The sequence below is a fragment of the Drosophila yakuba genome, chromosome 2R, assembly GCF_016746365.2.
Source record: "Drosophila yakuba strain Tai18E2 chromosome 2R, Prin_Dyak_Tai18E2_2.1, whole genome shotgun sequence".
Lineage (NCBI taxonomy): Eukaryota > Metazoa > Arthropoda > Insecta > Diptera > Drosophilidae > Drosophila > Drosophila yakuba.
Window position 1 is genome coordinate 17,181,112 of NC_052528.2, and position 13,744 is coordinate 17,194,855.

The 13,744-nt window shown below is 48.6% G+C and overlaps 2 protein-coding genes across 2 annotated transcripts; one reads left to right on the top strand and one right to left on the bottom strand.

Annotated features, from left to right (window-relative positions):
• Window positions 1-34: 34 nt before the first annotated feature.
• Window positions 35-2,084, top strand: LOC6531024 (putative inorganic phosphate cotransporter). The gene is made up of 4 exons (XM_002091825.3): window positions 35-220; window positions 297-433; window positions 532-1,629; window positions 1,692-2,084. Exons 1-4 carry the CDS (start codon window positions 160-162, stop codon window positions 1,887-1,889), a joined length of 1,494 nt encoding a protein of 497 aa, XP_002091861.1. The 5' UTR covers window positions 35-159; the 3' UTR covers window positions 1,890-2,084.
• A 145-nt stretch (window positions 2,085-2,229) lies between these two features.
• LOC6531025 (mucin-5AC) lies at window positions 2,230-13,470 on the bottom strand. Its single transcript, XM_015196265.3, has 6 exons — window positions 13,096-13,470; window positions 9,508-9,565; window positions 4,018-7,403; window positions 3,768-3,953; window positions 3,424-3,710; window positions 2,230-3,371 (listed from the first exon to the last, which is right to left on the bottom strand). Exons 3-6 carry the CDS (start codon window positions 7,390-7,392, stop codon window positions 2,552-2,554), a joined length of 4,668 nt encoding a protein of 1,555 aa, XP_015051751.1. The 5' UTR covers window positions 7,393-7,403; window positions 9,508-9,565; window positions 13,096-13,470; the 3' UTR covers window positions 2,230-2,551.
• Window positions 13,471-13,744: the final 274 nt, after the last annotated feature.

A 13,744-nucleotide genomic window follows, 5' to 3' on the forward strand; every position in this document is an offset into this window, starting at 1 on the left:
CGATAGTTACACCACTACCATTGTGGGCAGCAGCTGGCGCTTGTCTATGTTATCAGCTGTGTTATGTTTAGACGCTAGTTCCATCCATTCCAAGCCGCCCCTCGCAAGAATCCAACACATCACCTGAGTTGGCTACGTGGAAGACACGGCACCTGCAACATGGTGCTGGGATGCCTGCCATGCTGTAATCACAATGGCTACCAGCAGATCGGGAACACTGGTGAGTGATGACATGACCTTCTGGCCTTTGTTTCCGCATCCACATAAATTTCCTTACTTTCGCGCACTTTTTGCAGGTCCTCGGTTCGGAGTGCGTCATCTGCAGTGCGTCCTGGTGTTCTTCGGACTGGCCGTGGCCTATTCCCTTCGTGTGAATCTCTCTGTGGCCATTGTGGCCATGACCGATCGCAATGCCAGCAATCCGGATTTTCCTGTATGTATGCAGATAAGCTGAATGAGTCAACAATTATTCTTGCGTGCATTATTTAATGAGGACCATTTTATTATTTAAATCAACTTGTAATTGCGCAGGAATTCGACTGGAACGAGAGTACAAAATCGTACCTACTTAGCAGCTTCTTCTGGGGCTACGTGGTCACCCAAATTCCTGGAGGCTACTTGTCCGCCATTTATGGCGCCAAGTACATGCTCTTCTACGGCGTGCTCATCTGTTCCTGTTTGGCACTGCTAACACCCTTTTGCGCCGTAAGCGGTGGCTGGAAACTGGTAGTGGTGCTCCGTGCGGTCCAAGGACTCTGCCAAGGCGTCATTTTCCCCTCGACACATACGTTCTTATCGAAGTGGGCGCCGGCAGAAGAGCGTGGACGTCTGGTGGGCTACACCTACTCGGGCTCCCAGTTTGGAACCGTCGTAATGCTGTCAGTCAGCGGGTACATCGCCTCATCCTCACTGGGCTGGCCCAGCACCTTTTACATACCCGGATGCGTTGGTATCGTTTGGTCATTCGTGTGGCTTTCGTTATGTTCCAGTACGCCGGCGCAACATCCAACGATAACGCCAAATGAGCGAAGGTTCATTGAATCCTCTGGACAGACGAGGAGACCCTCGGATGCAGGCCGCGAGGAACAGCCACGTCCGCCGACTCCATGGTGGAGCATCTTCACCTCCGTACCATTCCTAGTGCTCGTTCTGGCGCATTGTGCCAGCAACTGGGGCTTCTGGACTTTGCTAACGGAGATTCCATCCTTTATGAAGAACGTACTTGGCATGGACATCAAGCATAATGGACCGCTTTCAGCGCTACCCTACTTCGCCATGATCCTGCTTACCTGTGTCTTCATCTGGCTGTCAGATGCACTGAAACAAAGGGGCACGGTAATACCCTTGGGATTCTCCAGGAAGTTCTTCAATACGCTGGGAATGTGGCTTCCCATGCTGGCACTAATAGGACTGGGATACATCACAGAGGGTGAGGCCAATGTCCGGCTGGCCATTGGTTTACTCACCGTTGCGGTGGGTACCAACTCGGCCACTTATCTGGGCTTCCATGTAAACCACATCGATTTGTCACCGAACTATGCGGGTACACTGATGGGCATTACAAATTGTGCGGCCAATTTTATGAGCATACTGGCACCGCTGATTGTAGGGCTAATTGTCTGGGATGAGGTAGTGAAATGTTACTTTTAATCTTAAATAGTTTTTTAAATGGTTGTCGTTATCCTTTGCAGACAAATCCGGCGCAGTGGCGAATAGTATTCTTTTTCACCGCTTTTGTTTACTTTGTTGGGAATCTGCTGTTTATGCTATTTGGACGCACAAGGGTTCAACCGTGGAACAGTCGCCCTACAACGAGAACTCCAACGCCTGGAGGAGGAGGAGAACGCGATGAAGGTACTGAGACTCGAGGTCCGCTCCTGGACGCTTAAAATGTAACACAAAACGTGGCCTAAAGATTGGTTGTAATGTAAAACATTTGTACCTTGAAGGCAAAGCATTCCTTGCAATTGATAGATCGCAATTAGTATCGTATTACTAGTTATACACACAATACATATTTATGTCTACATATATACGGAATATATATACACTTTACGTATAAAGCATTAAATCATTAATTTTGATTTTTCGTTTCGTTTTTATTGGTATTTGTATTTGCATTGTTGGTACACAATGATGTACATATGGTAGACTTATATGCTGGCTATGTGGTATCCTGACATAATGCTAACTCTAAAGTCTACAAACTAACTGTTCTAAATGGAAATATTTTGGATTTTCAAAAGGGATTTTTAATGCAGAGAAAGTTTCTTAAAAGAAAATTTCATTCGTGGTTATTGTTAACTTATTCAAAATTCTGTTTTAAAAAAATGTATTACTCTTCGATATTTCATTATTCTTTTAAACTGCTTATTCCTAACATATTTTTAGTTAAAGCTAGGTAATTACAGCGGATACGGTTTTGTATTTCGGGCCAGTGCAGCTGGAGGAGCGCTCCTCCATCGTCCTGGACCCCCGAACCCCATCCGTATCCCCTCTGCCCCTATGTACATGATGAATCTTTTCACTTTCCGCTGCCGGAGGAGTGGGCTCACTGCAGCTTGTGGTTGGCGGGCAGATCCTCGGAACGGATGCAACGTCCGCGGTAGCAGATCTCCGTTTCGGAAGTGACTTTGGTCGACGTAGACGTGGCGTACACCACATGCTCCATTAGATCCTTGTGGAAGCTGTCCTTTTTGCTCTCCGCCACGGTGGCTTCCGTGGTGGTGGTGGCTTCATCCGTTGGCGCTAGAGTCGTTGTTTCCGGCGGAGTGGCTGGACTGGTTCGCCGGATGCTTGTGTACTCCTGGCGGCGCTTGCCCACGGCCGCTAGGGCGGCGGTAACTGCTTCTCCTTCACTTTCCTCTATGGCAAACAGATCGTGCAGCTGCTTCTTCACCTCGGAGAAGATGCTTGGCTGCACCTCTAGGTCGTCCACATCCGCTGCCGTGTCCATGCGACGCGTGGCACTCTCCTCGCTCAAAGGAAGAGTGGAGGTAATGGTGGCCTCCTCAATGTCCTGGGCAGTGGTCACCTCGTACTCCTCGGGCGTTGTGGGGGATGCCACTGTGGTAGTCGCAACCGAAGACTCTGTCTGGAGCTCGGTGATGGGCGTTAATGGAGTGGTGGTCTTGGGTAGTTCCACCTTTTCGCTGGCTGCTTGGAGAGCATTGTAGAGCTGAGGTCCCAGATTCTGGGACTCGGCCGTCTCGAAGTTCTCGGAGTTATCCGAGCCAGTTAAGCGGTTCTTCTTCTGCCACTTGCCACGTCTGTTTAGGCGACTAAAAGTGGTGCTGGTGGTTTCAGTGGTCGATTCCTCGGGTGCCTTGCCCATCACTTCCTCCAGGAGCTCGGCAAAGGATTTCTCTGGCCTAAACAAATGTATTTAGTATATTGTTCGTTTTATGAAACCACATTTCTTACTTAAGATTGGGTGCCATGATGGTGGTGCGCTGTATCGCTGATCCACCAAGATCAGCAGCCACGTTGACATCGAAGGTCTCTGGCTGATTGGTGGGTCCTGCGGTCACAATCTCCGGCTCACTCTCGAAGTTATGGGTTTCCGTTTTGTATTTGGGACTCAGTGGCTTGAAGCTGTTCGAGTTTGAGTTGCTGTTGCTGTTGGCTGTTTCCGAGGATGGCGACCACTGGGATTCCTGGCCTTCCAGTTGGAAGGGTTGCTTGTAACGACGACGATGGGTAATGGGTGCCTTATTGGGCAACTTATGTTAAAAGGAGTTTTAATATTTAAAAATAAATTCGCATACCACTGTGGCCTCCTTTTCCCTCGTCTCCTGGTTGTTGTAGCGACTCAGCTTGCGGAGATGGCTCTTCTGGGTGACGGGTTCAGATTCCTCTTCGGGCGCCACTGTCGACGAGGATGCAGGATGAGCAGGGCGACGCTGTCGCTGACGCACCTTAACCACTCGACGTGGTGGCAGACGGGAACGGATCTGAAGAAAGTATTACACTTATTAGATGTATGTATAAGTAGAATGTGGAAATATAAGATCTTACCGATGGCCTCTCCTCAGAGGGCGTGGTGGAGGTGACTGGTGTCTCTGTGGTTGTGGTTGTACGCAGACGGGGATAGTTTCTCCTGACGAACGGCGATCGGCGTGTTGTGGTGGTCAATGGAGCCTCAGTGGTTGTAGTGGTCGTGGTCGTCGTTGTGGTTGATGGAGTTGTGGTGGCCAGAGTGGTGTAGATCGGGCTCACCTCGTTGCGCACGATGGCCTCTGTTGGATTAAGATCCTCCTGGTTGGGGAAATAGCCCGGTCCGTAGTTGTCCTTGGAGAACTCTTGGTAGTGCTGAGCAATCTGCATGGGTTCCAAGAGATTGGCGGGGAAGACGCTCTGCTCGTTGCCACCATCGATGCTGTTGCTCGGGGTCACCGTGTACACTTGCTGGGATTCCGATGCGGGTCCTTCGGTGGTGGCCTGTACATCGTAGGAGCTGGGAATGGCAGTGGGACTGGTGGGTCTTCTGGATGAGGCCTTGAATACCGGATAGTTCTGCTTGAGCACATCCCGCTGGTAGTCAATGTCCTGATCTTCCTGTGGCTTGCCGTTCTTTGAACCTTTCCTGCTCTTGGTCTTCAGAGTTTGCCGCTCCTCCGTTGTGGGCCTGTAGCGGATGCGGTTGGGATTGCGGATGAGTGGGTTCCGGGCACTGGTAGGACGACGAGTGGGGGTCACTGCTGATTCCTCGCCAGCATCTCCGCTGCCGGTGGAGCCATCTGGGGCGGTGGTTCCACGGCTGCTGTATGGCCTCCTGATGCGGTGAGTGGGCTGTTTGCCACTGGACTCGGATTCCGAATAGGAAACAGAGGAGGTAACCTTGGTCACCGCTGGCTTACGAGTGCGCAGCACAGGTCTCCTGGTGGGTCGCGTTTCCGGTTCCGGTTCGGCCAAAGGAGTGGTCGGAATTGGTGGCTGCAGCTTGTCCTTCTCCTGCAGGTTGTTAACCAGTCCGGGAATATCCGGAGTCAAAGGCGGCAGCTCCGAGGGCACATGGTAGGGATTGGGTTCGTACTCAACATTGCTGTTCTCCAGAATCTCGTTCTGAGCTTGACTATAGCTAGGGCGATGGTTAAGTGGCCCCTGCTGGATCACGCTGTTATAGCCCACATCGGATGTGGTCACAGGAACGGCAGCGGGTGTGTATTGGTTCACCCTGTGCTTAGTCTTGATCCTCTGGGTTGTGGTGGTCGTGGGCAAGGGAGCCTCATAGTCTGCAGTGCTGGGAGTGTATTCGAAGGGAGGATTTGTGGTGTGAGGACGTTGGCGGAAGGCATCCTGTTGCCGGAAGTACTGTTTCATGCGGTGCTCCTCCTCAGCCGTGGACGAAGTTGGAGGACGGGTGGTTAGACGTGGGAGCGGCTCTTGGACCGGTTGCTGAACATACTGTGGATACAATTGGCCACTGGAGCCGGGGAACTCGATCTGTGGTCGCGTACTGTAGGTGAACAGAGATTGCGGAGCAGCCGTCGTCGAAGTGGTGGATGTGGTGGTGGTCGTGGAAGTGCTGGAAGTGGAACTGGTGGTTGGCTTGCTGCCCAGCGTCTTGAAGAAGTCATCGCCTCCAATTTGGTTGAGCGAATCGAAGGGATCCTGACTTTGGGCTTTGGTTGGCGAGGGACGGTAGAGGGACTGCTGCTGCTGCACCTGGACATTCTGGGGTCGCTTCTTCTTGTGCCTCTCCTGCTTGACGGGAGCCTTGGGCGAGCTTACCTCCTGGATGCCATCTTGCACATAATAGTAGCTGAACTTGTTGCCCCGCTCCGGAACTTGGCCTTGAGCCTGGCTCTGCGATTGAGTGGTAGTCTCGAATGGATTGCGGGTACTGCTAACGCTGGCATACGGACGTTGAGGACGCGGAGCAGGTGATATTTGCTGGCTGGCAGCGATATCCTTCGCCCGGTTAATCACAATAGAACCCACATGGGGTTCAGGAAGCAGGATCTTATTGAAACCGTTGGGTGTGCGGTAACTCAAGGGCGCCACAAAGAAGGAGACATCACTCAAATCGCGACTGGAGGTGAGCTGCGACAGATAGGGCAGATCGAACTTCACATAGCCATCGGGAATGGGCATGCCAGCTGGGCCCACAAAGATTTCCGGTGTCTGCTTGGTGGGGGAATCGATTACGGAGATGCTGTGCGCACTTCGCAGTGCAGCAACCACATCCGATTGGGAGGGACGAGAGCTGGATCGCAACAGAAACATGGCCAATGGAGGCTGATGGGCCTTCGGCTTGGGCTTCGCTGTGGTGAATTGCGTCTGCGTCTGCGATTGCAGCTGAGGCTGTGGCTGTCTATAGTTTTGGAAGATGCTTTGCGGCAGGCTGGTGGTGGTGCTGGGTCTTGTGGTCGTCCCGGAGCTAAAGAAATCACTGCCCACACTGGGATCCTGGGTGTAGAACTGGTTGATCTGATAGGGATTCACGGCGGGCAGACCAGGATTCACATTGAACTTGTTCACCTCGAAGTTGGAGTTCGATCCGGAACCCGCTTGCTGACGCTGCTGGTTGTACAGGGTATCGTAGGGCACATAGAGCAACTGGACATCCTGATCTCGGGAGGAAGTTGGCGCCGACGACGGAGCAGCCTTGTTCGATCCGAAGAGCGTATCCGGTTCGGGATCCACGGGAAACACTTGTGGGGTCACACTCTGCAGTGAAGCTTGAGTGGGTAAGGGTTTTCCCAGGGTTTTCGGAGGAAGAATGTCCTGGATGTAGTTTTGCTGATGGAGTGGCTTGTTTAGAGCCTGGGCCAAGGGCTTTTGCGAGCCCAGCGAGTGGAATTCGGAGCCAAAAGGTTGGCTCTGCTGTTGTCCGAAGAGCGAGGGAGGACTGAAGAGCTGCGAGGGACTTGGGAATCCTGGCGCTCCTGCTCCGAAGGTGTGCTGAATCTGGTAGCCCGTCTGAAGAGTGGGTGGTGCCTGAGCCTGTCCCTCACTGTTGCTGTGGAAGGGCATCTCGAACTTGAAGAAGGACTGCGAGGTCGGCTCCTGACCACCAACTCCAGAGGCCTTTAGCGTAGCGGGCGGTGGTGGTGGCGCCTGTCGTAGCGGCAGAGCCTGGCCCGCTCCATTGGGATAGCGCTGGAACTGGAAGGGATAGTCGAACTGGGAGCCCGGCTTGGTCAGATCACCGAATCGTGCGCTGGGCGGAAAGGTCTGCGAGTAGGTCAGCACACGTCCATTGCCCGTGCGATCCTTGCTGCCATCCAGCGGCTGGGCCAAGGGCACCCAGTCCAGGGAGTCCGTATCGGATGTGGCCACATTCTCCAGTTGACGCGACCATTTGGAGGAGGACTCTTGGTTTTGAGCCAGACTAGCCGTGGCCAATAAGCACAGCCAGGCGGCGGTGAGTTGCATGCCTCGCTTCATAGCTTAAGTGCCTGAAAATAATCAAAAAGAATATGGAGTTGATGATACAAAATTCTGGTTTTATTATGAACTGAATTTAATGCAACCTAGTTAAAATATTGTTTAGTTTACACAGATTACCTATCACAAACTTAAGATAAATGAACTATTCCAATTCCAGAAACAGACCAGAGATAACCTGCTGTTTACCTGAATCAAAGTTAGTTTCGATGAAAATTCCGATAAAAACTTTGGTCAACTCAACCGACAATTATGTGAGTTTCGCAATGCAAACTGAAGAGATTAATGAATTGCAGATTGCTTTTTTTTAGGCCTATTAAAAGGTCACAAATTGTGGTTTTAAAACCGAAAATGCCAAAAAAAAACTATAATGCCAAGAGCTCGAAACCGGAACACTCAGAACCGGTAACTAATTGTCCCTTGTAATTATACGAATCCAAATGCAAATTTGCCAAGTTCTTTGAATGCCTAATGAGATCTTTTCCCATTATTCGTTCGATTGCCACACCCACAAGCCCAAGGTCGCTGGCCGTTGGATGCAGTTGAATTGCAAGCTCGATTCTGGGCGATTTGCATTTTTCACGATCGCAGGTGACTGGAGGGGATCGAGTGAAAGGCTTCTCCCAGTTTCGCTGGCTGGCCGGGTTGTAAATCAAGAGATAATTGCTGGGGTCTTGGTCTTGGTACGGCATTTGGATTGCAGTGGATTGTAGTGGATTGGTTTGCTGGTGGTGTGGCAAGTGTAACTGTTGGTGCAACTGGTCGAGGAGCGGACTGTGGCCATAACTGCTCCGGCAGCCAAGTGGCCATAATTGTGCGCTTGTTTTCATTTGGCCAATGCGAGAAATTGCAATACTTAAGGCGAAATGGCAGTTCGCTGTGGCTTTTGGCTTTTCGCTTGGCTTTGGTAATGCGCCATTGAGTAGCCATGATCCATGAATCGCGATCAATGATCGGCGACAGATTTCCTCATTGCAAAACGGTTTTGCATACGGCTGGGATGCTAATTGCGTCATCAGTCGGCGTAATCATTAAGTAGTTTCTTTGATTTTTTTATTTGAGTCCAAGACGGCCAGAAGATTCGCCATATGAATATGAAAACGAAAGTGAGTCTGGCAACTGACCAAACCTGATAACTGACCACTGACCACTGACCAGTGGCCAAGTGAGCGCACAACTGCAGATCTGCGAGCGTCCAGCACTTTCGTTTTCACTTTTCCACTGAATTAATCGCACATACTCGTATGCCCCCCAACGAACGGATGCCGCATTAAATGGGTTAAACGAAAGCAAAAGTCCGCAAAAATCGAGCGAGAAAAAAAACCAGTAAAAATAACGCGAAATATATCGTAACAGCTACGAAAAAAACGGAACTTGCAGCGGTGCAGCAAAACGGGAGAGCACTGTCTACAGGTGGCACAGTGAAAGAAGAAAGTTCATTCGGCGGCCAGCTATTAAATGGGTACAGCCAGCTAGCCATCTAGCCAGCGGGAGTGGGATGGCAGGAAAATAATAAAAATTAGACTCACTTGCGGTCAATATTTCGTACCGCCGCCGACCAAAGAAAACCAGTTATCAAAAGGTTCAACAAAGCAAACAACGTCACACCTCAGTGGGTTTTTTAGTTTTTTTTCTTTCCTTCTTTTTTTTTCTCCAAAGAGGCGGACTGCACTTGAAATCTACGGCGATCATCGAAAGTGAAATGTGACAATGCCCTCGGAAAAGGCGAAATGTCTGGGCCCCAAGTAACATGAAATTTAAAATTTCCCTTTCATTTCGGAGCACACACATCCATGTACGAATCGAAGCGGACTTTCCTCGCTGACGGGGGCGTGGCTGTGGTTGTTGGTAACTGTCTAAAAACCACTGAGCCGGATGTAAACAAGCAAAGAGTTAAGCCGCTTAAATCTGATTCGTAGTACATGAAGGGATTATGGTATGCCTCCTGGCATTGACATTGTTTCATCGCTTTGCTGATCATTTGGGTGTGATTTAATTGGATTACCAGTGTCCACACCCTGACACACCACACCACACCACACCACACTACACGACACCTATCTAATCCGCGGGGGAGGAGGCGACAAGGTCACTGCGACTCCATTGTAAACTTACCATAAACAGCGGCAGCAGTCGACAGCTAACTAACTTGGCCCAAAGATCGGCGAGGTGACTGCAAAGCAAAACGAAACAATATATCATTAGTTGGCAGGCGGGCGTGTAATTAAAAGGGATGCAAACACTGCGGATTACAAGATGTGTTATTTTCGGTGTGGCAATGCCACCTGCAGATACGTTTGTATCTCGGTTTCTAGAGCTATCTGGCTTTAATTGCATCTGGAGGCTGCAGTGCGGGCCACGCTTAGTTGGCCAAACATAAAACGCAAAAAAACACACCTACTTTAGGGGTATTTTTCTTCTATTTTTTTTTGGTTTTTGGAAACGCCTGCGGATCTGCAGCTGGTTTACTAGAGCGCGGAAAAGCAAGAATGTGCGTGACCCAAGTGACTCACTATTGGCAATCCACTTGAAACTGTGCCAACTGTCCGCCAGAAACTTGCACAAGTCGCACATTAAATATTGACTGATTGTATCGCTCGAGTGCCGAAATCCCCGATCTTTCAGTTACAGTTATGGCCAATTAGCGTGACTGGCTAACGATAACTCCGGGATTGATGGCCACTATGTATACTCTATGCATATATTGTTTTTGCTGCTGGGCTTGCGAACGCATAAATTATGCAGAGCCAATGAACTCGTCGCCAAACAGAAAACAGAAAATGCAGCGAAATACAAATCCAAAACGAAAGCGACAATGAAATGCACTTTTCTGTCTGATGGCTGCCATTCAGCAGGGGGCGTTGCTAGCCAGGCCTGCCGGAAAGAGCAGCTCGATACCAGAAGGAAAACAGACGGAAAAACAGCGATTTCTTGTTCGACTAATTCCTCAAATTTTATGCCACAGCGACCCCGAAGAAATGTTTGAAATTATTAAACGAAATGTAAATTTCACGCAACGCAGAAAAATGAAAAAACAAAAACTTTCATTTCGCTGCTGCTTTCCAAATGAGGTAAGTGGCTGTTTAGCTGGTGGAGGTGGCTTTTTGGATTTGGTTTTGGTTTGCTATTGGCGGCACCTGCTCAGCAAACCAAAACATGCCGCAAGCATTTAGCTTGCGTAATCCCAAGAATTTATGCTCGAGCATTTGAAAGCGAAAGTATTTCTCCATTTCTCCTCGACATTTATTTGGTATGCGGGGGTGTCGTGCTTGCGCAACACGTAATAAAAACCGGATAGCCGGATACAAGCGAAATTAGGCCCTTAAATATCACTTATCACCTGGCACATCGCATCAAATCGAATTGCGCAATTGGGCCAAGCTAATTACAAAACTATTGCCACAGTCGCTGTCGCCACTGAGCCGCAGATAAGTGTGTCCCAAAACAATGTGACAATTGCAACAGAGCAGTACTTAAGGTAGCTACTACTACTCTATATATATGAAAAACCATAAAGCAAGAGCTGACAAAACAAAGCAGCGGCCAACTGGAGCAGCTGAAGAAAGCAAGAGTGGCTCGGAAAACGTATAGCCACAAGTACTCGTACTTGTTGGCCACGTCTCGAGTGTGGGGCTCATTCTGGCCCAGACCAAAACCAGACTTGTGCAACACGGCAACTTGGCGAGGGTATCCACATAAACCGCCTGCCTGCCGCAGATAGATATATACCCAGATGAACATTAGCAATCAATCCACATCCGTGACCAAGACACGGAGTGTGAGAAAAAATTCAGTAGGCCAAGACACTTCAACTTGTCGGTCTAGAAGGAAAACACAGAGACAAAACGGAGCAAAAAGCCCCAAATGGTTGGTTGTTGGCTTGCCTTACCAGCCAGCCGGGTGCTGACTAATCAACTGTGTGGGTATTCCAGGGGTGCCGAAGGAGGATTACGAGGGTCTTTCGGAGGCCGTACATGCAACTGCAAATCACGATTTGGATTCAGCGAACTAGCAGCTATAAATGCCCGGCCTGGAAGGCATTTGAATTGATTTTGTTTCTTGCTCGCCGTAAATGCACTTTGAATCTGATATTGCTGAATGCATGGCAATTACTCACATTTAGAATTCAGTGCGTGTCACTAGTGCGAGATAATTGTGGTTTTGAAAGACCGCTGGGCATAATCGATATTAATCTTTGAAATTGAAATTTTCTGTATTGAATGGCTTAAGTCATTGGCATAATTTAATTTTAATTTTGAACAAGTAGTAATAAAAGCAAATAGATTTCTTAATTCATGAGTAATCAACACCAAAACGGGCGCGCATTAGGTTCTGCAACGCATTCCGTCGAACAAAGCGAACTAATGAAGCAAGTTTGTGTCTTAAGTCTTTTGTTTGGCCCGCTGCGAAAGTCGTAATCCGGGCTCAACGCTTGACAAATTGAACATTATGCGGTTGAGTAATTGAAAGCCGTGAAAGACGTAGACCACACGGCTAGGATCGCTGGGCACGTGCTGTGTGGCTGAGTGATGGAAGCTTCTGCAGCTACGCGAAGTCATTCGCACGTTTCACTTTCATCGGTTGGCGAAAGGGGGTGAGGGGTAGGAATGTGAATTGGCGGTGGAGGAGGCCAGTGGCAAATAAACACACATCAGGCGCCACATTAAGACATGACAATAAAGAAAAAGTGAATCTGAGTAGTATTATATTTTCTTGACACTTTCGCGGGTTTTGTTTAGCAACTCCCCGCTCTCCCCGCCGCTGCCTCTTTTATATCCCTCTTTTATATCGGCTGGCATTGGCCGATGCGGCGGCTACGTGATTTCAGTCCGCTGCCAAAGGCTACGATGTGGACTTTGCTGGACGTGGGACAGGCAATTGGCAATGGCCGGCCGGCGGCCATCGCCTGCGTTTATTGTAATTAGAAAGTATTTAATTTCGAAAACGCTGTCTGCTCGCACATAAAAAACTAAAACAACAATGTTGGCATAAATATAAATAAAGATATATAAAACGAAAAAGACGCTACGGCGTAATTTATGTTTTTCCCTCCGCTGTTTGCCCTCATGTTAAAATGACAAACAAACGAATAAGTGCACACATTAGTTCCGTTAAAGATCAGATGGCACATCGGAGATTAGGGAAAAGAAATGACTGGCCCTCGGAAGAGAGCTCTGTATGTAAATTGGCTCGATAAACAAGATTTTTCTTGTACGAAACATGAAATTTCTCCAGGTGAAAATTGGGTTAATGAAGTGGCCATGGCAATGGAGTTGGAGTTGAAGATCGACTTAAAGATGTAGATGGAAAACCCAAACGAACCCACAGAATACTGATGGACCAGTTTCTTTTCTTTTGGTCAGGGGTCTGGCCAGTGGCCACCTTATCTTTTAACGAGGAAGTCTGCCCATAAAGCTTGACTCAACTTGACTCTCTAGTGGATGGACGGCTGTTTGGTTAGATGGATGGACCATAAGTCTTTGGGCAAACAAATTGCATGCCAGTTAACGAGTGTCGGTGGGCAAAAACAAAATGAAATTTCCAAATAATTAGAGCATGAAAAAATAAACAGCAAAATTGCCAAGACAGCCAAATGCGTTTGAGTGTGTGTGGTTAGTTGAGTGAAGAGCTGAAATTTCTATTCGCCTTTTTTGGCAGAAAAAAGAAATAAATAAATAAATAACAAATAAAAACCCCACTTACCACTCTCCTCAGTTGCCTCTTCTTCTTCTTCCTAAACGACGGCTGATGTTTCTCTTTCACTCGGCTTAATTTAATTAAGATCCTAACTTAACAAATTAGCAGCAATTCAAGCGTTTTACTTTTATTTTTTATATTATTTATTTTTTAGGTTTTTTCTTAAGCTTCACTTAGACGTTATCCACTTGAAACGGCAGGACGCTCACGCACTTTCAGCATGAGATACAAAATCAAATGTTGCTGGTACCACTGTGCGTATACGCGATGCGTATGAGTGTTACACTTACAAATCAAGTTATCACTATCTTGCGTTAACAGTTAGCCGGAGCTGGTTTTTAGCCGCGTCTGCATCGTTGGCGTGCCGTTAACAGACTGAAGAAATGAAAAGCGTCGCGGGCCAAAGTAAGTAAGAGTGGTTCGCTCGTGGTTTTTCAGCCAACCGCCTCCGTCGCAGTCGACGCTGGCAGCGGAGTTAGCAGTTCAGTGGGCAGCGCAGTCGCAGTCAACGCAGTTAACGGCGCAACTAAAGCGGCTTTTACAGCTTTTGGGCCAACAAAAGACTTGGTCAAACCGACAGAGAGGTATGGCTCCTAGCTGAAAAGATCCTCCAATGATTTGTTGTGGTTAATTGAAATTAACAAAACGGGGATGG

Bases quoted from the DNA above. Each gene is read 5' to 3' on its own strand.
- LOC6531024 (XM_002091825.3), top strand. From the start codon at position 160: ATGGTGCTGGGATGCCTGCCATGCTGTAATCACAATGGCTACCAGCAG. The intron at 221-296 runs GTGAGTGATGAC...CACTTTTTGCAG, and splicing joins CCAGCAGATCGGGAACACTG to GTCCTCGGTTCGGAGTGCGT. The intron at 1,630-1,691 runs GTAGTGAAATGT...TATCCTTTGCAG, and splicing joins GGCTAATTGTCTGGGATGAG to ACAAATCCGGCGCAGTGGCG.
- LOC6531025 (XM_015196265.3), bottom strand. From the start codon at position 7,392: ATGAAGCGAGGCATGCAACTCACCGCCGCCTGGCTGTGCTTATTGGCC. The intron at 3,954-4,017 runs GTAAGATCTTAT...TACTTTCTTCAG, and splicing joins CCTCTGAGGAGAGGCCATCG to ATCCGTTCCCGTCTGCCACC. The intron at 3,711-3,767 runs GTATGCGAATTT...TTGCCCAATAAG, and splicing joins GGGAAAAGGAGGCCACAGTG to GCACCCATTACCCATCGTCG.